Below are 22,941 nucleotides of genomic sequence, written 5' to 3'. Positions count from 1 at the left end.
CAATATGCACAGTTTTTACATTATGAGATGCTGCAAAAGGCTTCAAAAAGCTACAAAACAGAAACCCTGTAGAGTACCTGACTACATGGTTACTGAGATAGATGCACAGCCAGCATCAGTAGGACTATGCACACTGAAGTTAGTTATAACATTTAGTTATAATGTGGGCCAGATGCATTTTGCATCAGTACAAGTGTCTGAATACATAAAAACCTATTTACAAAATAAGCTGGAATGTTTCTCATCCCATGATTGTTCAACTGAAATTGTGACTGGTAAGTAATAGGCAGCTGAGTTCGCTAGAATTACTTTTGTATTGATTACTTAGGTTACAAAAATAAACAGATCAAAGATTTAAATATTACAAACACAAGCAGAATCTGTCCTTACATACAAGGCATAATCACATATGAATGAGTGATTTGCATTTCTGTACTTTATTGTAAATAAATGTTTACACAAAGGAATACATGTGATTTATATAAGCTTGGGAATTAACAACATTGGTGGATTTTTAAATATAATTTATTGAAATGTTTTCTTTTATTCCTCAAACAGAGGAACCCTTCCACTGTTAACTCAGAAGTTAGAGATACAGATCTGAAGGTACACTACAAAGGTGGAGTTCGTTATTTGCATTATTAACCACAGAAGGGCATGAAAGTGAATAAGTAGCTGGACTACTAGAGTAGTAGAGTACAATGCACATTTGAGAAGAAAACATCCATTTAATAAAAATACACTTTATCTACCTAATAATATATTTATCAATGGATTTGCCAGGTCCAAACCAAGATCCAAATAACCTTCAAGTCAATCCTGTTTTGAGAAGATGTCCCCCTTTCAACCACAGTGTTTTTTATTATAAATCAGAGCACTTCTTCTTTTGAGTTCAGTTGGCAGAAATAGTAACACGAGTAAGTAAACTACATGTGGTCGGTCTCATGGTGAATGTAAAGAGACTGACCAGAAAGGGGGTCTCTACAAAACAGGACACCATGACAGAATTGCATGTATACAGACCCATGCCACCACCAATCCAAAGTCCGAGTTTGATGATCACAGGATGGTACTTTTCCACTCGCTTATTTGGTGAAGGCTGCCACAACAGCCCAAAGGACATCATTTGCGCTGGTCTTCATGCTCTCACTTTCAGGGTCCAAATCCAGCAGCTGCCGCACTCTTTTCATGGCAAGGTCGTACTGGTCATCCAAGAGTGGGGCAAAAGCGTTCTCCAGGACATCGGAAGAGTGGGCGAGGAAGATGAGAGCCAGCAGCCGCTTGTCCATGCGGTGTGGGTCATTGACCCACTTCTCCAGCACTGCTTCCTGAACTTTCTTGATAAGCCGTTGCTTGATGTTGTTGTTGGTGAGCGGGTGTGTTGTCATGTCAAAAAGCAGGAAGTTCTGTTTCTCTGTAGTGAGCACACCCTTCTCCACCAGGTTTTTGGCTAAGCGTTCCCGCACATTCCTAAGCTGGTAATGCAGTTTTAAAGGGTTCCATGTCTCACCTGTAGAACAAGGCACACACAGTCAGGAAAGATCTGGTCATCCTGCTCCAAGAACAATTGGCAGAAAAATACTCCTTTATTATTATGCACTTTATTAAGTGCGTTACCTTCCCACTTCAAAAGTCAGAAACGGCTCATTTATTTCTGTGGCCAATTTTTCGAAATTTTGTTATTACAGGAGGTAGGCTTACTGTGAAAGCAAGGGGAAAGGAAGGAACATTGATTGTAACAGATAATATTTCAGAATCAGTGTGAGCTTGCAGCTCGTCCAAGCACAGGAATCACACCAGACCCATTGTGGGGAGTGCCTCTCAGCTCTAAGGGTACTCGAACTGTAGTTTCATGGAATTACATTCCAGTACAAATACACCATTTGTGGGGTATGACCAAGGAAAAATAACAAAGAGTTCTAGAAGAGAGACATCAGTTTAACATGAACAGCCTCCTTTTAGAACTCATTTTCTCTGAGATGGGGGTGGGGTAAGTAATCACATTGCACCGTGTGTGGGTTGCACGCATTGAAGTGTAGCCAGTGAACTTACCACTCAGCAGCTCTATCCAGCTCTGTACTGTTTCCGGTGGCTGGGTCTCTTTGATGTGTTTCAAAGCTTCATCCAGCAAGACATCTCCGGTAGGGGCATCAGACTTACAAATAACCTGACAACATCAAAGACCAGCCTATAGTTTAGAAGAAACTAAAGTTTTGGATTTCTCACCCCATTGCATTTACCACAGGCAATTATCTGCAGTATTATTACTAAGGCTTTTGGAACAGTATTGTTCTTTTTCCTCAGTGTTAGAAAGCTTTGGCTTCAATGAAAGAGTCACAGGCCCCAAACATGTAAAGGGACATACTTCAGTCTTCTCAACGCTGCTGGTATTGAAGCTGAAAACTGGGAAGCTGAGAAATGGGGTTTCCCTAACCATAGAGCAGTTCTCTATGAGCTTGTTTTTGCCCTTCATGTCAGAAACACTAAACCTTAATGCTAACACTAAACCATCTCACTTAATTCCAATATCCCTCCTCTAAAATCTGTCTATATAGACTCAGATGATCATACACACCTATTCAAGACATGTAATACATCCCTCTCCAATGTCCTGGATGAACTTCCCACCATTACAGCTACAGAATCCTCCTCCTATAGCTCACCATGGTATAATGATCACCTTTCTCTTAAAGCTACTGGTAGGCAAACTGAACTCAGACGGAGGAGTATGGGCCTAGAAGTACACCAGCAAGCTTACACAGAGAATATCATACTATATAGAGAGGGCTTAAGGGAAGCAAAATGTCTTTCTTTGGGAATTTCATTGAAAAAAGAATAAATGATCCTAAATTCGTATTAACTACTGTTGACCACCATCTGTACCCTAATAAAATCGGCACACGCCAGACAAGATTGGAAAAATCAGAACAGTTGCAAGCTGACAAATATAATGGAAAACTGTTTTGATGTGTACCCCTTTTGACTTTTCCTGATGTATCTGCTACTGACGTATCAATCTCAAAGACGAAGCGTAAATCCTGCACTTAGATTCAATTCCTATGCAAGTAGTGAAAATATTGTATCTACCATATGTCCATCAGTAACCAAAATGTGTTACTTAAGTAGAATTTGTACCATTAGCATTAAATTAAGCAGTTATTTCTCCTCTTTTAAAGAAACCAAATTTAAACCCCATTATGGTGATAATAACCTCTATGAACACAGCATTGACACTGCCTTAATTTGAGTTCTAGATGATGTACTGCTAAATGCTGAGGCTGGCCAAGCCTAGATCCTAATCCTGCATCACTGATCATATCATCTTACTCTGTAGGTTAGAACATGTTACTGACATTTCACGGCAAGGCCTAGCATGGTTCAGATCATATCTTACAGACAGGACCCATTTTATGAAAATTGGTGAAAACACCTCTACCTCCAAGGTTACTTCAGGAGTGCCACAGGGGTGTGTCCTGGGTCCCCTGCTCTTCAGCATCTATATGCTTCCCCTGGGGGGAAAAATCTACATAGTGATGCTATGAGTTTTAATTATGTAGATGAGTTCTAGCTATGTAGATGACACGCAATTTTATCTGCCTATCTCCCCTGAAAGGCTGTTCTAACCTCATGCTTCCAACATATTAAACAACGGATGCTGGAAAACTTTCTGAATCACAAGGAAAGCTAAGGTCCTCATAGTACGTACTCGGCACCAGGTAGATGGGGTCATTTGAGCTGCCCATCAATAGCAATGCTATGCAACAAACCCAAGCAATTAAGTATCTCAGAATTGTATTTGATTTCAATCTCACTAGAAAAACATGTTAACAATGCCAGCAAAATATGACTTTTTCCATTTAAGAAATACAGCCACAGTCCACCCAGTTCTGTCACAACCAGATGCTGAGACATTTACACATGCTTTTGTTTTCTCAAGATTAGATTACACCAATGCACTGCTCGCTGGAGCCCTCCTTACCAAATTTCAGCTCATTCAAAATGCAGCTGCAACATTACTGACTAGGACTAAAAGAGCAACACCACATCAAACTACTTCTGATTTGCACTGACTTCCTGTTCCTTTCAGAACACAGCTGAAAGTCCAGCTTTTAACCTATAAAGCCCTTAATGATCTGGCCCCCACTCATCTGCATGAGCTAGCAATCTCTTATGTCCCACGCTGCAACTTTACATCTGCTAGCTTGATTATTCTAATGGAACCTCATTCCAAGCATCATTCATTTGGACAATCTCCCTCTACTTAAGGAATAACAGTAATGTCAATGTTTTTTTTAAAAAGTTATTCCTCTCTTAATTTTTTGAGGTTTTGTTTTTTTTTAAAGCACTTTGAGATTGTCTAAAGAACTGCAGTATACAAATAAACTATTTTTTAAGATTACTACTGCAGGTACCAGATGAATGATGAGACCATCCTGTGGCTTATAAATTAAGGTCTATATTCATCAGAGTGGTGTAAATAGTGCCAGTGGAAAATTAGCAGATAATGGACACTCATCAAAAAGTCACACTTTACCCATTTTGTGATTTTCAAGATTTCACTAGATAAATATATTTTATACCTTATTCACTACGTCTAAATATTAAAATCATCACCAAAACACACTTTTATAGCCTTAAATGAAAGTATCCATGGGCTAAGGGTTTATGGAAACGTTCTTTCGGAACAATGGGCTTTAAGCCTAGGTGATTGTGCTTAATGATTAGTAAAAGCTTTCAAAACCCCAGCCATTTTTGTATTGTTTGAAAACTTGAAATGTAAATTCACCTTTCTCTAATGCCAAGTTTCAACTGGAAAGGCAGTGCTTACCTTCCTGGCCAGCAGACTTTTCCTCCTCATGCCACAGGCCTCTAGTTGCAGCCTCCCTCTTAAGGCCAGCTCAATAAGCATGCAGCCGCGCAGACCTGATGAAATGCAGTCGTTCCAAAATGATGTATAACCCTGCCAACAGAGGTGACAATCATAGTTATTTACTTCTTGCATCTAGTCGGCATTTATAATGTTACGAGAGTATGGTGAGAGGGAGAACTGAAGCAGTAGTGAACCGACCAGCTCGCACTTGAAATCTACATAAACACTTGCAGTTCTGTTCCAAAACTTGATTTTTAATGCGGTCTAATGCAGACACTTAAAAACAACAGACAATTTGGCATAAGGATGGTCACAGCAAGGGGTCACAAATAAAAGGTTTACACTGAAAAAAGAAGGCTTTGTTTCAATATTTGCAATGATTTCAAGCATAAATTATATTTTCTATGTTTGCCGCTAAACTGTGTAGCTCCCATGATTAAGTACCAGTATTGCGCATGAGAGAAATGGTACGATTTCCAGATCCTTTCTTATTAAATGCTTGATTACATCCACCCATTTAACGACAACTCAAAATGTTTTTTATACAACATAAGCATATTCCCATGCAGTCAGAAGCTTTGGTAGTATTAGGGAGTGTGGGAATTCATACTCAACTACAGTATGTATACGTCATTTTAATGCACCATGAAAGCTTTGTTTCCTGAGTAAAGCCTGATATTTACAACAGCAAACTGCAAATGCCATCTTTGTAACAAACAGACTAGATGTGTTTAAGAAAAAAGGGAACAGAAAACAGAGGGGAGGCAAAGTCTGTGTTTGATCCACGGCTTTTTCGAAGTCTATCTGATGACACTGGCCTTTTCCTGTCTTTTCTTCTACATGACACACAAGTCTCTGCATGCATGTGAGCTTGCCTGTAGGTTTCACACTGGATGATAGACCGCCACCTAAAGCTCAACCTGGATAAGACTGAGATGTTCTAAATCCCTCTCCAGGTCATCCCCATTTCAAGACCTGTCCCTTAGCCTAGACTCTACAAGCTTTTTCACCAACAGCACTTGCACTGTCAGATCAGATGCCTTGGGGTAATCCTTGACAAGCAACTGTTCTTCTCCTCACAGGTTGCAGTACTGAGTCGGGCGTGCAGATTTTGTACAACATCTGAAGGCACAACCCCTGCCTCCGTCTACGTAGGTCCTAGTTCTTCTTCTTGCTACTTTAGGTATTTGCATTTGAGATCAAAAAATGACTGAGACCAAAGTAGAGACTAGCTTTTAGCTTTTATTTCATGCTATTTACATGCACATACATTTTTACCATTTCATAGAGAGAGCCATTTTAATGTCTGCAAATTGTCTGTAGTTTGTGTGCTTGCGAAAGCTTCAACGTGAGATTGTTTAACTAACAAGGATGGCATTTATCGATTTAAACTGCGTTAATTGCTCAATGACACATCACAGCTATTGTGAGGTTTGTGTTCTAAACGTTATTGTTCATTGCACTCAACCTAAAAGTTTATTCTCAGTAACTGAAATCGATTTAACTAAATTTAGCTCCGTTTTGTAATTTGAATTTTGTAACACAAGAAAGCTGTAATGTGACACATTTAAGAGAAAGCTTTGGGATTACTTGCCAATTAGTTATACAAATTGCCATCCTTGTTAATTAAACAATCTCATGCTGTAGCTTTCGCAATAGCACACAAATTTCAGACAATCTGCAATGTTCTGCAAGCGTAGTGTAGCGGGAACAAACAACAAAAACAAGAGAACAGTGCTTTAAAAAACAAACTTGTCCACTACACTTTATACAATGTTAGCCTTTTGTGAAGCAAATGTTAAGTGACATTGGTAGATGAGTCAATAGCAATGTTAGGCAGTAGCATGCTAACGTTAGCTACTGTTATCAAGGTTACAGTAGCTGGCTAGCTAGCTGTTATTCAGCTAACATTTCCCAAGCAAGCAGAGCTACTAATTTCTCACATCAATGATAAGAATGTCGAATGTAACATTGATGTCAGAAATTAGTAGCTATACTTGGTTGGGTAATGTTAGGTGACCAACCACTAGCTAGCTAGCCATCAATGTTACGAAATTAGTAGCTCGCTAAACAGCTAAGAAATACATATCTGGCTGGCAACAAAGCAAAACATTTGAAAAATAAAACAGGTTTTTCTTCTTCTTCTTTTTAGGCAGACTACACTACACTAGCTCTGATTTTTTTTTAAATTGCGGTCTCAAAGTTTAGTTGGTCTTATTGGTCACGATAATCCTGCCCCCAGCCCCTGATGTAGCGGTTCTTTGTTCTAGACCAGCAAAGTGTTGGTGCCACTCTCAAACCAGTTTTCCTGGCTGATAGCCAGTTCTTTGAATGTCAAAACACGAAGAACTGGTTCGAGATTAGGCACCGGCTCCGAACCGGCCCTCAAACTGCCTTGGTGGAAAAGGGGCATGTGTAGTCTACTACAGTGCCCTCCAAAAGTAAGTTAATGGTAGAGTGGAATTTGACTTTTTTGCTACTTTAGACATTTGCATTTGAGATCAAAAAATGACTGAGACCAAAGTAAAGGCTAGGTTTTAGCTTTTATTTCTTGCTATTTACACGCACATAAATTTTTATCAATTTATGGAGAGAGCCATTTTAATGTTGAGTCTTTTTTCAGATGTGCAAAAATAAATTAACAGATGAATTTCAAAACAAATCGAACAATTTTTTGTTCTTTCTTCTTACAGATTAGCTGTTTTTCTGTCATAGTACTCTGCATTTCATGCTGGTGTATGCCTTCTTGCTCCAAATGTAATCTCCACAGATGAAAAGATATTTGATACTGTGTCTGATTTGTGTATGTGTGAACAATCCATGCAAAAGGAGCAACGAGTTACACCTGTCAGTCATTCGTTAATTTACTTTTGCATACCTGAAAATGGGGGCACTCAAAACAAAAACAGCCATTTCTCTAAAATGGTAAAATGTATGTGCATGTGAAGACATTAAATAAAAGTTGACAGTGAAACAAACAAGAAATAAGACAAAAAAAAAAAAAACCTTGAGCGTGCATAACTATTCACTCCCCCAAAGTCAATACTTTGTAGAGCCACCTTTTACAGCAATTACAGCTGCAAATCTCTTGGGACATGTCTCTATAAGCTTGGCACATCTATCCACTGGGATGTTTGCCCATTCTTCAAGGCAAAACTGCTCCAGCTCCTTCAAGTGGGATGGGTTCCGCTGGTGTACAGCAATCTTTAAGTCAGACCACAGATTCTCAATTGGATTGAGGTCTGGGCTTCGACTAGGCCATTCAAAGACATTTAAATGTTTCCCCTTAAACCACTCAAGTGTTGCTTTAGCAGTATGCTTAGAGTCATTGTCCTGCTGGAAGGTGAACCTCCATCCCAGTCTCAAATCTCTGGAAGACTGAAACAGGTTTTCCTCAAGAATTTCTCTGTATTTCGTGCCATCCATCATTCCTTCAATTTTGACCAGTTTCCCAGTCCCTGCCAAAGAAAAACTAGCTAAGCTGTAGCTAAGTAATAGTGATAGGTATAGTGAGATAGGTGAACTGGTGACCTAAAATTACATAGCAAACAAAAACTTACCTTCCTGTTATAATAAATGTATAATTAATAATAAATTATGTGTACCAGTAGCACCATTTGGATGGCTATGTGTGATTTTTTTTATAGGTTACCCAAAAGTACAATAGCTATGTTCGCCTTCTCCTCCTCCATGCCACATTATGTGCCCATACCACCGAAAGGTAAGATATTGAAAACATTTCAACTCGCGAATGCTTTTCGTGAACTCGTCAATACTTTTAACTCGTGAGAATGCAAGTGGTTCTAACTGGAAAATACCACGAGGAAATCTGGACGTTTCTAAACTCGCAATGATTTCAAGCGACAATGTAACATACTACAAATGTAATTATTAATGGTCATATACTGGGTACTACACTGAAAAACAGCATGCAGTATACAGTATATACTTGTGTAGTATGCAGTACACAGTATGCAGTAGGCGGTTTCGAATACAGCCACTGCGATTTCTGCAGCGTACTTTTTGCGTCATGTCCTGCCTCCTGCATGCTCTACCCAGGCCCCGCCCCTCACCTAAACCAAACCGGAATATTTCCAGTAGGTGTGAACGCGTCTGTCACGGACAATCTCCTGTTGTGTGCTACATGTGTGAAAGGGCAATTCCGGCCAAGTTCTTGACCTGATTCTCCGGACCTTGTCCGGTGTTCATATGTGAAAACTGCTCAAATTATGATGCAGAATACTGTAAATGACAACAGATGAAGTTATTTATCAGAGGAATTTATTTTGCCTTTCACTCAAGCCGTTTTCACATATGAACTCCGGACAATGTCCAGAGAATCAGGTCCAGACACTGGGGTTGCCCTTTCTAGTTCAAGCCATTAGTCGACTAGTTGTTGCACGTTTATGTCATTAATTTAATTATTTAAATATATATATTTTGTGTGTGTTCTATCAATACCAGGTGCTATTTTGTACAAATGTGGAAAGACTAAGGTATAAGTATACTTGTTATTATAGAGGGACGAAAGAAACAACCGTTACAATCGTCCCGACAATGACTGCTGACTTGCTTCTAAACGGAGAAACTTTGACATGGCAAACTTCAGGATGTGTTAAAGTACTAATTAATCTGTCAAATGATCATAACTATGACACATGAAACAATGGACACAACTTGTCATTGAAAAAAAATTACCGCTTGAGTCAATTTAGTTTCCGTGACTGAAAACAGCTTCTCGGGTAAAACTGCGAAAGTATGATGTATGCATGCAGTTTTTCGGGATTCTGGTAAGTGTTGCATGCTGTACATGCTGACGCTGTCAGGCATATCAGACTTGTATGGGCTTGGAGAAAATCGCCGTGTTACTGTTACTGGCTCTTCCCTACATGTTTCAGATAAGTCATGTTTGAGGTCGATGAATGATAGGTGATTCTTTGCATGCAAAGTCTGCATGCCACCTTCTTGGGGTCGTCCTTTACATTCACGAAATGGTCCCACACTTTGGATGATTTCCTGCCCGACATGGTCTAATAACTTTTTAACGACAAGGCACAGCTCCCGAAAAGGAGTTTGATGGGTTTTTTTTTTTTTGCGACTAACCGACCAATGAAAACTTGGTTGACTATGACCCTTCTCATCGACTAATGTTTGGTTGACATGGCTTGTCTACAAAAACCCTCATTAACTTTTACCGTTGCACAATAGAAAGTCTTTTGACAGGAAGCTTATTGGTGTGGTTTGGCAACATTACATCACATGATCATACACTCCTGATGAGGACAGTAAAAACAGCATCTTAAGTCATCGGATCACCATTACCACCAATACAGGACATTTACATCAAACGCTGCAAGAAGAAGGCACTATGCATTATGCAGGACACAAGTCACCCCGCTCACAGTTTTTTCTCTTATCTCCCTTCGGGGAAGCGCTTACAGAGCATCACAGTGCGGACCTCCCGCATCAGGGACAGTTTTTACCCTCAGGCAATAAGGCTCCTGAACAACAGTTCAGTTAGAAGGAGGGCTGAGGTCTGATCTATGGTTTTAGTCTTTTTTATTATTATTGTACTTTTATTGCTACTTATTGGCATTTATTGTTATTTATTGATATTGAGCTGAGAGAGCACCAGGGGACATTATATTTCATTGCTTATGGTACTCTGTACTTATATGCACATGACAAATAAACTTGCACTTGACTATTAGGGGGCAGCCCTAATTAATTAGGCCTCTACATTTATTATAACAGGAAGTTTTGTTGTTCACTATGTGATCTTAGGTCACCAGTTCACCTACCTCACTATACCTAGGGCTGAGCAGTATGGCCTAAAATTTATATCACGGTATAATTTGAAGCATGGACGGTAACAGTATATATCACAGTATATTCCTTTTTATTAAAATTTCAATATAAATGCTTCTGAAGGGGTAAAGCACTGGTATGGCAACTGCATGGCAGCTATTACTGTACTCTTAACTGTATTACTAGGACATATTTCACATAGTACAGAGGTATTTTAAGAACATTTATTGTGCAAAACTACAATAATAAATAGACTTTTCTCAAGTAACCTGCATCTCTGAAAAACACTTTTTCATGAAATACAATAAAATGAAGCTTGAAAAAAGATAAAATAAAAATTGTAGTTCTCAGTCGCTACGATGGATTTTCGTCAACTGGATTCCAGAGAGGCCACGGTGCATGCACCAGCATAAATGTTTACGATGCGACTGCCCCGATTAAAAAAGTGTGCACCTGATACAATTTGGGATGAACTCGGGATGCATCGTTTCTAACATCTTTGCATTGGTAAAATCCGATTTATTTATATATAATTATTAGTAGAGATTCTGTGCCTTCATTATTTAGAAATGTGACCAATAATTTGTGATCAATAATTTTATATTTAGATTCCTCCTCTCTAAACTGTTGCTAAAGTGCGCTCTCTCATCTCTACTGCTGTCAGTGGCCAATTCTCGTCAGGTCTCTCAGCCAAGTCTTGCGCGAGTTGAAGGTGTGTCCAGGCGAGTCACAGATTATCATGGAGGAGGAAGAGCTACACGTTCCACCGAATTGCTACAAATCAAATATTTAGCGACACTTTGGATTTTTCAAAAGAGACAGACATTTTGACAAGATGCATGCAATTTACAAAATATGCCGTGGTGCTATAAAGTACACAGGTAGCAGGTCTAACGAAAGAAATAAAATAAAACTATCTGTACCATATTGAATTGCATAGCATCATATTCTTTGCATCGCATCGTATCGCGTTGAATCGCATTGTGTTGAATTAAATCGTACTGCATCACAACAGGGGTGAATCATATCGTATAGCATTAGTCGTTGCTTCATATGTATCTTTAATGTATCAGACCGTTGACAATGTATCGAGGTGTGTATCATGTCTTTTCTATGAAATTATACCTAGACCTGTGAGGGCTCTACCGGTCAACACGGTATAGTCAAAATCCATACCGTAGGGCAAATTCATACCAGTGTACTTTCTATACCGTTTATACCATCCACGCCTAAACCTATCACTATTACTTAGCTACAGCTTAGCTAGCTACTAACCAGATAATAAACTACTAACCAACGTCATTAATCATCGTAAGAGACAAGTTTTGGCAGTATAGTTATAGCTAACTATCTCTTTAACGATCATTGGACTCAAAATAACATGTATTTGGACGTATCCGCAATATCAACGAAAGAGTGGAAAGCAATATACAGGCAAGCAGAAAAGAGGACAAAGCAGATGTTTGTATTCTTCCAGTTTTGCGCCAGTTGCATGATAGAAACATCATCAACACACCCACTTGCTTGCTGTGAATTCTCTGGACAATGACCTGCTCTATTCACACATGGACTCAATCGAACATTACACAGACTCTGTATTAGGGAGTTGGCAGGGTAACATCCGTTTAGTCCAGTCCAACTGATTTGGACATTTGCATTCTCACATACAGCTCCTCTGGGTAATGTCTAGATAAGTTCAGGGTTGCAGTGCATGTCTGAAAGGGGCCTCTGTCTAGTTTTGACTATTCTACTGTCCACCATACAGATAAACACATACAGCATGAAACAGATAAACCTAGCTGTCAAGTATTTTTAAGGCTGTTTCTCCCAGACACATCCAAAATACAGCTAAAATCATTAACTTGGTCATCTCAATCACCCTATTTACCTAGTGAAATCCAACAGCTGATGTAAAAAGTATAGCCATTACTGGCCTACTACACCATCAGAAATACTTGCAGGGCACACTTATACTGCCAGGGCCAAATTAAAGTGAATATTTACTAACAAAAAACTACTTTTACACTCAAGTTTAACACTAACAAAAGCCACAAACAATAAGAAATTCATGAAAATTACACCTGCATTAAACTCAAGTCTATCCACTGCTAATTCTTTCAGCACACGCATTTGATACATGTTATGATACTTCAGCTACACTGGGTTACTTCACATAACATGTACTCACCACTAGGTATATTGGTGAAGACTCAAAATTTACCTCAAACAGCAAAATATACAGCCCTCAGAATAATAAAGGAAATAACCATGTAAGTATTTGGTTACTACATGTAGTTATGCAAAATATTAATGTAGACGTTAGCTGTTACATAATATTTACCAATTATGTGTATTGTTACTTTCTTATAACTAGAGTAACCGTTTTAGTCACTACAATAGAAACACACTAGGCCAGTTTCCCAGACCCAGATTCTGCCTAGGCTTAATGTGAGTCTGGGAAACTGGCCTACTGAGTTAGCTTATTCTTAAAACTTTACCTGCATGGTAAATTTACAGCATTTTAAGATGACGAATAAGTGCCAAATTACATAACAAACTTATCCTTGATTTAACTCTCTTGTGTATTGTTCATCACCCCAAAAATGGTTCATTCATGCATGACAACTACTCCTATTTTATTATCAGTCTGAAAAGGCAGGTTGCAAATTTACCATGGTGGTTAAGCTTTGCAAAATCCTCAGCCTTCTTGTATGCTTCAAATTTGGACAATTTTAATTAAAATAATTTAAAATAATTAATTCCCTTTCTGATTTATAACTGCATTTATTAGGCTATGTTCAGACTGCAGACTGCAATGCTCAGTTTTGAGTTGTTACTTAGATCTGATTTTGTTCTGACTGTTTTGTGTGTGTGAAACAGAGAGAGAGAGTGAGAGAGATTGAGAATGAGAGTGTGTGTGTGTGTGTGTGTGTGTGTGTGTGTGTGTGTGTGTGTGTGTGTGTGTGTATGTGTGTATGTACGCGCACACATGTGCCTGCAGACTTCACGTTTTCCCTCGCAGATGACTGAATAGGCCAGCAGACAGTTGGAGAGACCAGGGACAGCAATCTAAAGAGGGAGGATGGACAAAGAAAATGTCATTCTTACTGCAGAGATTACCTTACTATTCAATATATCACCATCCAATACAGAAAACATTATAAACTTTCAAACCAAAATAAATGGAAAAAGTGAAAAACTCACCAATCACTGTTTGTAGACCATCTTGGTGTGGTACAGCTCAAAGTATGTGGTGGGGCACAAGGCAGGTTTGTCTGGCCAGGTCTTGCAGAAGAAAGATGTCCGTTTCCTTCCACTCTTCCCGTCACTGGTCCTCTTCCTAGAAGAGCAGACTTTGCAGTCTGGCTCAGATGCCGGAGTTCTGCCTCAAGAAGTGTCGCCCCACCAGACGTTGAGGTACTACTGCCATGTCAAGTGATGGCACCTGCACATCCCTAGACCCCCCCCTCTGCAAAAGCCCCTCTACCACTTTCTTCCTGAAATCCACAGCATCCAATGGGTTGCCACACTCCTGGTACACAATAAAAGCGTTCACTAAGGCCACTTCTTTCACATGATGGTAGAACCGGTGGTACCACTTCACACTGCGGTGTCCATATTCTTAGTAGATGCAGAGCTGGTCTGCTCTGTCCACACCACCCATGTAAATATTATAATCTTCCACACAAAGTGGTTTTCTCACAGTCCTAAAAACACTGGGCCCCTTACACCTTACTCTTTTTGGTATAACTGTAGTGTCATGCTCTGTTAACAATACAGTGACAACTCCTGTGTCATGAAATGACACTGCTAGCAGTGGGCCGCTTTCAAAGAAAACAGGCGGGTCTGTTGGCTTTAGCTTCAGGGTCTTCAGCTGGGGAGGCATTCCTCTACGGTTTTGGCGTACTGTTCCACATGCCCCTGTGTTTGCCCTATGAAGGCTCCGAAACAGTTCAGGTGAGGAATAAAAGTTGTCCATGTAAACAACATGACCCTTCTCCAGCAGTCCAGCATTTCTGAGGAGATTGATAATGGCAGAATGGTCTATGCCCACAGCCCTATCGAACTGATGTGTAGACGTCCCACAGGTGCGTGTAGTTGGTTTTCGCATCAGTGAGGACAAAGTTTTTCATTCCAAAACGATAGGAAACCATAGATTCTTCTATCGTTAGATTTTTCTGTGGGTAGTACTCATGTTTGAAGTTTCTCAGCACTCTGTCCAGAAGAGGTCAAAGTTTGAAAAGCGGATCGTAAGTTTGGGTGTTCTCTCTCAACTCTCAAACGCTGTCGTTAAAATGTAAACAGGGAGCTGATGATTTGGAATCGATTTCGGGACATGACACGGGAAAAATTTGGTGTCCACATCAGTGACTGACTGTCTGAACTCCAATAATCAGTGATTTTCAGCTTTTTCAGAAGTCCTAAACTAATCTATATAGCAAGAAAAACTTGCATCTCTGCCGCATCTGTGGGCTTCCATTCCCTCAGGCGAGCGTTCGGTGCTTGCTCGAGAGCTCGCACAGCCTCACCATACCTGTTGGTTTCGGTCACCATCAGATCGATCATATCAGATGAAAACATGGACAGAAAATAATCTACTGGGTCATTGCTACTCCATACTCGCTGTGGACCAGGCCTGGGAAGGCTTGAAAACCGCCATCCTCTTCTTCCCTCAGAGGTGCCGAGTTGTCTCCCGGACAAGCTAGCATCAACCTGACCCCACCCGCCGCTGCCATGGAGCGCCCTCTCTCCCTCCTCCTCTCCCTCCTCCTCCCTCCTTTTCAGCCACCTCCTCACTCCCAAAACTCTCCAGCACCCCCCCCAGCTCCTCTTCTTCAAAACCAAAAAACTCCTCCTCGCTGTCACTGTCCCAACTAAAAAACTTGCTTCGTACAACACTCGTCATTCTCTCGCTCTGTGATCGCCGATAACACGGTACAATAATAATGACCGGGAAACTGGCTTTTATAGGACCAGATATGCAAATTAGGTAAACATCAACAACCACACAGATCATCTTTGTTGACTTTGCTGGCTCGGTGTCTTGTAGTGATATCCTATTCCTATAGTCACTTATGTGAAGTTAACAGCGTAATGTAAGGTAGCTAGCTAACATTCATTTTTATACAAGTAAATGACAACCAGTTTTTTTAAGCAATGTCAATCGGTCAGCCCCATATACAGTAATGTCTGCGTATGTCAAAGAGTTTGAGGTAAGACATTTCATAAACTTATATAGCTAGCTAGCTGCTTTGCGTTCAATTCGTGTGTTTGTTTGCTTTACGTTCGGTTAAAACCCACCTTAGCGGTATCCACATAAGAAGCTATGCTACGCTCCTAATTTTTAAGTTTGTTGATCATTTTATGTTGATAACTAATACACACTATGATATAATTATTGGCACAAATTATTGACTCATTTCATTCCATTACACAGTATAACTGTATTTTGATTGGATAAAATGACATCTTTCATTGCTGATGCATTTCTGTTGACTTGGCACTCTAGAACATTCATTGTTTGGGCAACTTTAGTCGACAACAGTACTGAGTGGGTTAAATTGGTTTCTGTTCTCTATATTTGCAAAAGTACTGACCAGCCATTGCAGTATTATAACAATGAGGGTAAAAATGTGTAAAAATCATTTTTGCCACCTCAAACACGCTAAATTCCAATTACGTTGATGTTGCCCAGTTCAGAACAGAAAAGATGTGACTTCATGTGTTTTTGCTGTTCACACTGTTCTAAAAACATCTGAATTAAGTCACATATGAGGTAAAATTGGGCCACTTTTAGCAGCAGTCTGAACTTGGCCTTAGCTTTCTGAGATCTTATGCACTGTTGAAATACTTGACTTGCAATGATCTCATCGGTTTCAGCGTTGCTTGAGTAGGCTACAGTGTGTACTTGCTAAACAACCTAGAGCGAGGTGTTCAGACTAAATCAACTCAATACATATTGACAAAAACAATAATGACTTAATTGATTTTCAGTATCTCTAAGGATATTAAGCTATTCAATGTATGTTAATTTTGTTTTTAATTGGCAATTTAGACTAGACTAGTGAACTCATAGGGGGAAAGTTCCTGTTTAGGCCTTCATGTTTGTCATTTGATTGAACTAGATTCAGATGAAAATGGAGATCTGTTGGACAGTAACATGTCAATGCACAAAAATTATATAAACCTCCGACCTTCTGATTTATTACTTCCAATAACTTTTATACAAGGTACTGTTTATAGTACTACTGGCTATCACACCCCGATCTCCAGTCCTGCTACCTCGTTGCCCTGCCTATCATTCTCTAGGATACATATTATAATTACTGTTATTTACTACTGTCTATCAAAACTCAAATGTCTTAAAGTACATTGTACAATTTCAAGTATTCTATGTAATTCTATCTGCCCAGTGCCGGCCAGAAGCAGATGGGCTCCCCCTCTGAGCTGGATTCTGTTCAGGGTTTCTCCCTGTAAATTAGGGAGTTTTTCCTTGCCACTGTTGCCTTAGGCTTGCTCTCAGTAAAGCTGCTTTGTGACAACTTGTGTTGTAAAAAGCGCTATACAAATAAAATTGAATTGAACTGAATATGCTGATGACCCAAAACAACACTAATCTAAGCTGATCAACACTGATCTGCGAGAGGCACCATGTGACATGCATGCTACTATCCCAATCTGCTCTTCACTTCAAATTCAGCTCAATCATCTATCGTACATACTCGGACTCTTACACTGCCCCCTCTAGTCAAAAAAAAGTTACACAATTCAAATCAACAATGTGATTGTGTAAATCAATAAGTAATACTGGCACAACACCATGGTTCTGTTTTATGGGTTGGGTCCTGTTCTAAATGCCATTAGAACAGGTGTGCGCTCCAATGTCCTTTCTACCTTGGACAACAACCTAATATGAATCCATTATAAAACCATTTATAAGACGTACAGCTTATGTCACTACTTCCATAGTGTCTGTTAAAGCATCAGTGTTTTTATAGCCCTTTTAGTCCCCCCCCCATTTTTTCCCCCGATTCACAGGAAACAGACACATCTCTGTCATAACCAGGGCTACCTCCAAGTAATGCTGAAGTGACTTCACGGGCCAAACATTCTTAAGTCATTAACTTGTGCCTTTCTGAAGGACATAAGCCCTTATTTGCAACAGATATTTCGATAATAAACAAACAAACAAATGATAGCTCCTTACATCCATTAGCTTCTAAAATCAACTGTGCCACTACCATAATGACATAAAATAGGAGAAACACACCTACATCCACTTGATTTCACAGGGCACTATGCCTGTCTACTTTTCTATATGGAGTTGTTTAATATGCTACTAAGGTTTTTTGCTGCCTTTTGTGTCTATGGAACTGCACTGCTTACAGTGAAAGAATGTGCATTCAGTTTTGGATCACATATGAGCACATACAAACAGTCCAATGACAGTGAGGAAAGCAGGTACATGTGCATGTTGTATTTCCACCATCAAAATAAACTAGGATATGGACAGCAGAGCAGATACAAACAGGGAAAAAAATTAAAAGCAATGGCACCCAGCAGCCATGTTCCATACCCTAAAAATCACTGTGCCTTTTCCCATAGATGATTACAAGATTACCCTCTAAAGTAAACAACAACTTAACAGGATATTCCAACTGGAATACATTATGTAACAAGATATAAGTTTTGATTTGAATTCAACTGAACTCACTGTGGATGTCTAAGACTCAATTTGGCCAAGACCAACTTATGGCCGACTTATGTACATTCCAGCCAAGTCTTCATCATTAAAAGATCTGACCATCATCATGGAAAACACCACAATGTCATCCTGTCTGACTGTCAAGACCCTTGGGATGACACTTGATAGTGAACCCATCTAGACTACTGCAACTCCCTCCTTGCTGCCCTCCCTGTATTTGTGACCAGACCTTTGCAGCATATAGAGAATGCTGCTGCTTGACGGGTTCACAATGTCTGCAAATTCTTCTGTGTTTCACACTTACTGATCTCTCTCTTCTGATCTCCCATGACAGCTTGCATCCGCTTCAAAACCCTGGTATCAGCCCACTGAATGGTGAGAGGAATGGCTCCCTCTTCAGTGGATCGCCGGCCCTACAAACCAGTCAGACCACTGCGCTCAGCTTCTTCAGGGCGCTTAGCTGTTTCCCCCTCTCGTAACCTCACATCCTGGTCAATCCGCTGTCTGTCTTGGCCCCTATGTGGTGGAAAAAGCTTCCTGTCTCAGTCAGAACAGCTAAACATTGGCCATATTTTGTCGTAGACCAAAGACCCCTCTCTTCAGGTTACACCTCAGGTGTGATCTTTTTTCTCTCTTTTGTGCAATCATATATGTGACAGGGTACTTTTGAGTTGCATGCAACTGAGTATGTAGAGGTTTATTTGCATGCATGTAGCATTATATTTGGAATAATATAGTCCCTGAGAAGGGCCCAAAGATTTTAATTTCCATATGTATTTTAACATTTGCACATCTGGGATATTTTAATCTTTTTGCTGTATAATAAACAATGGAATAAATAAAGTGTCAGAAAATGGACAAAGCTACATGGACCTGGTCTCTGAGGTCTCCCTATCAAGTCAACTTCATTAGCTCTATTACTCCAGTCATGTTTAGTTACACCTCAGCTTGCCAAGAAGGTTTCATTTTAATTCATGTGCGCTGAACAAAAGACATATTTAAGGGAGTGTACTCAAAGCCCCAAGAACTGATGGCAAGTGGCAACCATTTGTGTTATTTCAAAAGAACATCCAAATAGGGTACCTGGCTATCTGATGTTCTGTGTTGATTTTCAATGGTTTTTATGGTCTCTATTGGTTGTGATGGTCTTGAATGGTAATCTGTTAGTCTTTATTGGTAGTTATGTTTCCTAATTGTCATCTCATGGTACTCTGTTGGACTCTGACGGTATCAGCCTGCCCCATACATGTCTCCCTCTTCTCTGCTTTTCTCGAGATATTAGCTAGCACTAAGTGGTTTGCTAAATGGTAATGGCAATTTTTTCCCCAAAAAAGCAAAACAAGTCTTTCAAATCAAAGGCAACAGTGTATTTTGACTAACTAGATAATATTTAAAGATTTAGCACTATTTCAACAGTGGTTTATATTCTTTTTAACCAGTTTAACTATTAAAAACCATCTCACTTGTACAAGGCTATTTTTTTAATCTTGGTAACAGTGACTGTCCAGAGGTATAGCTAGCTAACTCGATGCAACTTAGCTCTCAACACTGCAGTTTTGCAATGTATCCCTTCATTATGTTTGTTGATGGCAACTTCAGGGGAAATCTAACTATGTAACATTACATCAGGAATTTTAATCCAAAGGACTCGACTGATTCCAACAACAATATTTGATAAGGTTAGTTTGGAAAAAAATTACTGGCAGACAATTTCAAAGAGCAAACACTATAACTTGGATCTAAACCTTGCCACTGTCAAGTATATGTCACTAACATGACCAGAACTTCAATAATATTATCTTTATCCAACTAGTTAGTCTGTTAATTGTATCTGCTGGTTATACAACTACAGTCTTTATTTGAAAGAACTGACCTATTTGAATTTGATGTAATGATGTATTTTAATATGCTCCTTATTTGTACTACTGTATAATTCTTTAACATACCAACATTTATGTTGTGCTAAGAATCTGTGTAATGCTTAATGTTATGTGGTAACGACACATGGTAATAGTCTAACTAATGGCTTACATGGTTTTCTCTTTACCATTTTGATTTAAAGGTACAAGAACAGAACATGAAAAAAACACAAGGATAACAGTCCCTCCCACTGAGAGTGGGGAAGAGATTGTACTAACAACACAGCAATAATCTTCACAGTGGCTGTTCAAATAAAATGGTATGTATAACATCCCGCTCTTTTTCAGGTTTGTAATTTAAAATGTTACTGAACACCAGTGCCTTCTTTGCAAGGGTAGGGATAAGAACCTATTAGATTGCATAGGACAAGGAATGAACAATGGAATGGAGTGTTCCTAAACAGAACATGCTTACGAGAAGTCTTATCTTGGGGCATATTTATTACCCAGTAACACATATCGTATAAAATGTGTACTTTTTCCAATTAATGTAGTGCAAACTGCCATTGATGGAATTCATATCATGGAATATTTAGAGAGCTCCTTCGTAAATCGTACGTGTACACATATATAGAGAACTATATATTCTATATACTCTATCTGCCCAGTGCCGGCCAGAAGCAGATGGACCCCCCCCCCCCCCCCCCCCCCGGCCCGGTTCTGCTCAAGGTGTCTTCCTGATAGGGAGTTTTTCCTTGCCACTGTTGCCTTAAGCTTGCTCTCAGGGGGTCTTAGGCCTGGGAACAATGTAAAGCTGCTTTGTGACAACTTGTGTTGTAAAAAGCGCTATACAAATAAAAATAAATTGAATTGAATTGAATATATAGTCAATACTTTGTTAGGTCTTAACACTTATGTATTTATGGACACACTTACAACATATGATAAAACTGTACACGCATTACCTTTGGTGTCCATGCATTTGTGTTTATAGTTTCCTACTTTTTCACTGCAGACTGACAGGGCTTATGCAGCGACGGGAATCTAAGCAAATGATTACTATGTTTCCTACTTGTGTTCTTGGGTAAAATTTTATGCAGACTTCAAATTAAATTAATATTTTAGTTGAATTTCTTGCCATTGTTTGTATTTTATATTGCTGTTGTGAATAAACATTTTGGATAGTTTGCTACAGCATAGAGAGTGCAACATGTTACTTAACTCTGATATTTAGAACTGGGTTCAACAAAAATTCAAAACATCATTATGTTAACAGGAGATGTTCAAGGAAACCATGTCATCCTAATGGGAGATGAGTATTGTGTGTGGGTCAGAAGAAACAATTAAAATCATCACATTCAGATGAGAGACCAGTAGAAGTCATTAAAACTATCACGTCCTGCTGGGAGACCATTAGAGACCATTAAAACCATCATATCCTGTTGGGCCAGTATAATGTAATAGTAACCATTACATCCTGATGGGAGATGGCCCAAATTACAATGGTTTCTGGTGTTTTCCAGCAGTTTTATCTGGTATTGTGTAACTTAATGTGCAGAGTCAACTGATTTGCTACCATGTCATGGTAAATCACCTATATGCCTAGGTGTCCTAACCACCTTTAGCTAGCAACTGCTGCTTTAAATGTTCATAGCTGACAAGTGATCCATTACGCCACCAATCCACTGTTTCTGTTATTTGTTCGTAAGTAGCTTATTTGCCTACCGAGTCTATCCAGCCACTAATTCTCTATTAACTAATTGTCATGAAATAGTTACTGTGATACCTTACTCGGGAAATCGAACAACTAACGTTGGCTAACTTTCGTATGTTACACAGGGCCATAAAGATCTCTTCACATCAGGGTGCTTAAATGTGGTAACCACTACTGGGACATTTTCTGCACTAAAGCTAGTCTTTCCACCAATACTAGAAGCAGCGTTAACTGACAGGGAAACATTTTCAGACATAGCTGCTAAAACAATTATCCTTTGACCGTTTCAATACGTAGCTACATTCACTGTTTATATAAAATGCACGTCAAGCAACAGCACTAGTAGCTGATAACTAACATTAACCAGCTAACTAACTTGTAGTTGACCTACACTAATGGAGTCAAACTGGTAAACCAGCTAGTCATCTCGCTAACTATTGCACATTTGTTGTCGCCTCTGTCGAAAACACTCAGGCTGAGCTGTCTAGCCAGCAGAGCTAAGGTTAGATAGCTAGCTGAGTTACGTTAGGTAAATGTTAAGAAATATGTAAACTTTAAACCTCTCGGTCCTTCAGTCCAAGGAGCAACACCTCCTCCATTAGTGTGAGTCGAGTTTCTTTGGAATCTCCCTTGTCATCGTCCTCCTGTTCATCCCCGCGACGTGACTCGTAGTCCTCATCCCCGGATCCCCTCTCCTTGTCGGCGGCGACAGTACGAGAGGCCTCGGTCCGCCTCTGCACCAGGCCTGAGCTCCGCTGGGTCAGTGAAGTCATAATGTGCAGACAACAACGAAGAAACGGAAAATCTTCAGCTGTCCAAATGTGCGAACAATCTTTACAGTTTCGAACATATATATAAGACCTGATAGCTGGTTTTAACCCTAACCACGACTTAAATTCGCAACTTAAGATGACCAAGGGGCAGCCTTTACCCCTTAAATCTACCTCCACTCCTTTCTCAAACAATATGGCGAAAAACGATGACG

The 22,941-nt window shown here is 39.6% G+C and overlaps 1 protein-coding gene across 1 annotated transcript; it reads right to left on the bottom strand.

Moving 5' to 3' along the window:
- Positions 1 to 492: 492 nt before the first annotated feature.
- On the bottom strand, positions 493 to 22,913 carry LOC118777385 (Golgi phosphoprotein 3). Its single transcript, XM_036528218.1, has 4 exons — positions 22,517 to 22,913; positions 4,829 to 4,960; positions 2,053 to 2,167; positions 493 to 1,510 (listed from the first exon to the last, which is right to left on the bottom strand). The coding sequence occupies exons 1-4, from the start codon at positions 22,727 to 22,729 to the stop codon at positions 1,086 to 1,088; spliced, it is 885 nt and encodes a 294-aa protein (XP_036384111.1). The 5' UTR covers positions 22,730 to 22,913; the 3' UTR covers positions 493 to 1,085.
- Positions 22,914 to 22,941: the final 28 nt, after the last annotated feature.

This window comes from Megalops cyprinoides, chromosome 5 (assembly GCF_013368585.1).
Source record: "Megalops cyprinoides isolate fMegCyp1 chromosome 5, fMegCyp1.pri, whole genome shotgun sequence".
NCBI lineage: Eukaryota > Metazoa > Chordata > Actinopteri > Elopiformes > Megalopidae > Megalops > Megalops cyprinoides.
This window is presented reverse-complemented; position numbering and strand designations above follow the sequence as displayed.

Bases quoted from the DNA above. Each gene is read 5' to 3' on its own strand.
- LOC118777385 (XM_036528218.1), bottom strand. From the start codon at position 22,729: ATGACTTCACTGACCCAGCGGAGCTCAGGCCTGGTGCAGAGGCGGACC. The intron at 4,961-22,516 runs GTTTAAAGTTTA...CTCTGTTGGCAG, and splicing joins TTGGACTGAAGGACCGAGAG to GGTTATACATCATTTTGGAA. The intron at 1,511-2,052 runs GTAAGTTCACTG...CTTGTTCTACAG, and splicing joins CTGGATAGAGCTGCTGAGTG to GTGAGACATGGAACCCTTTA.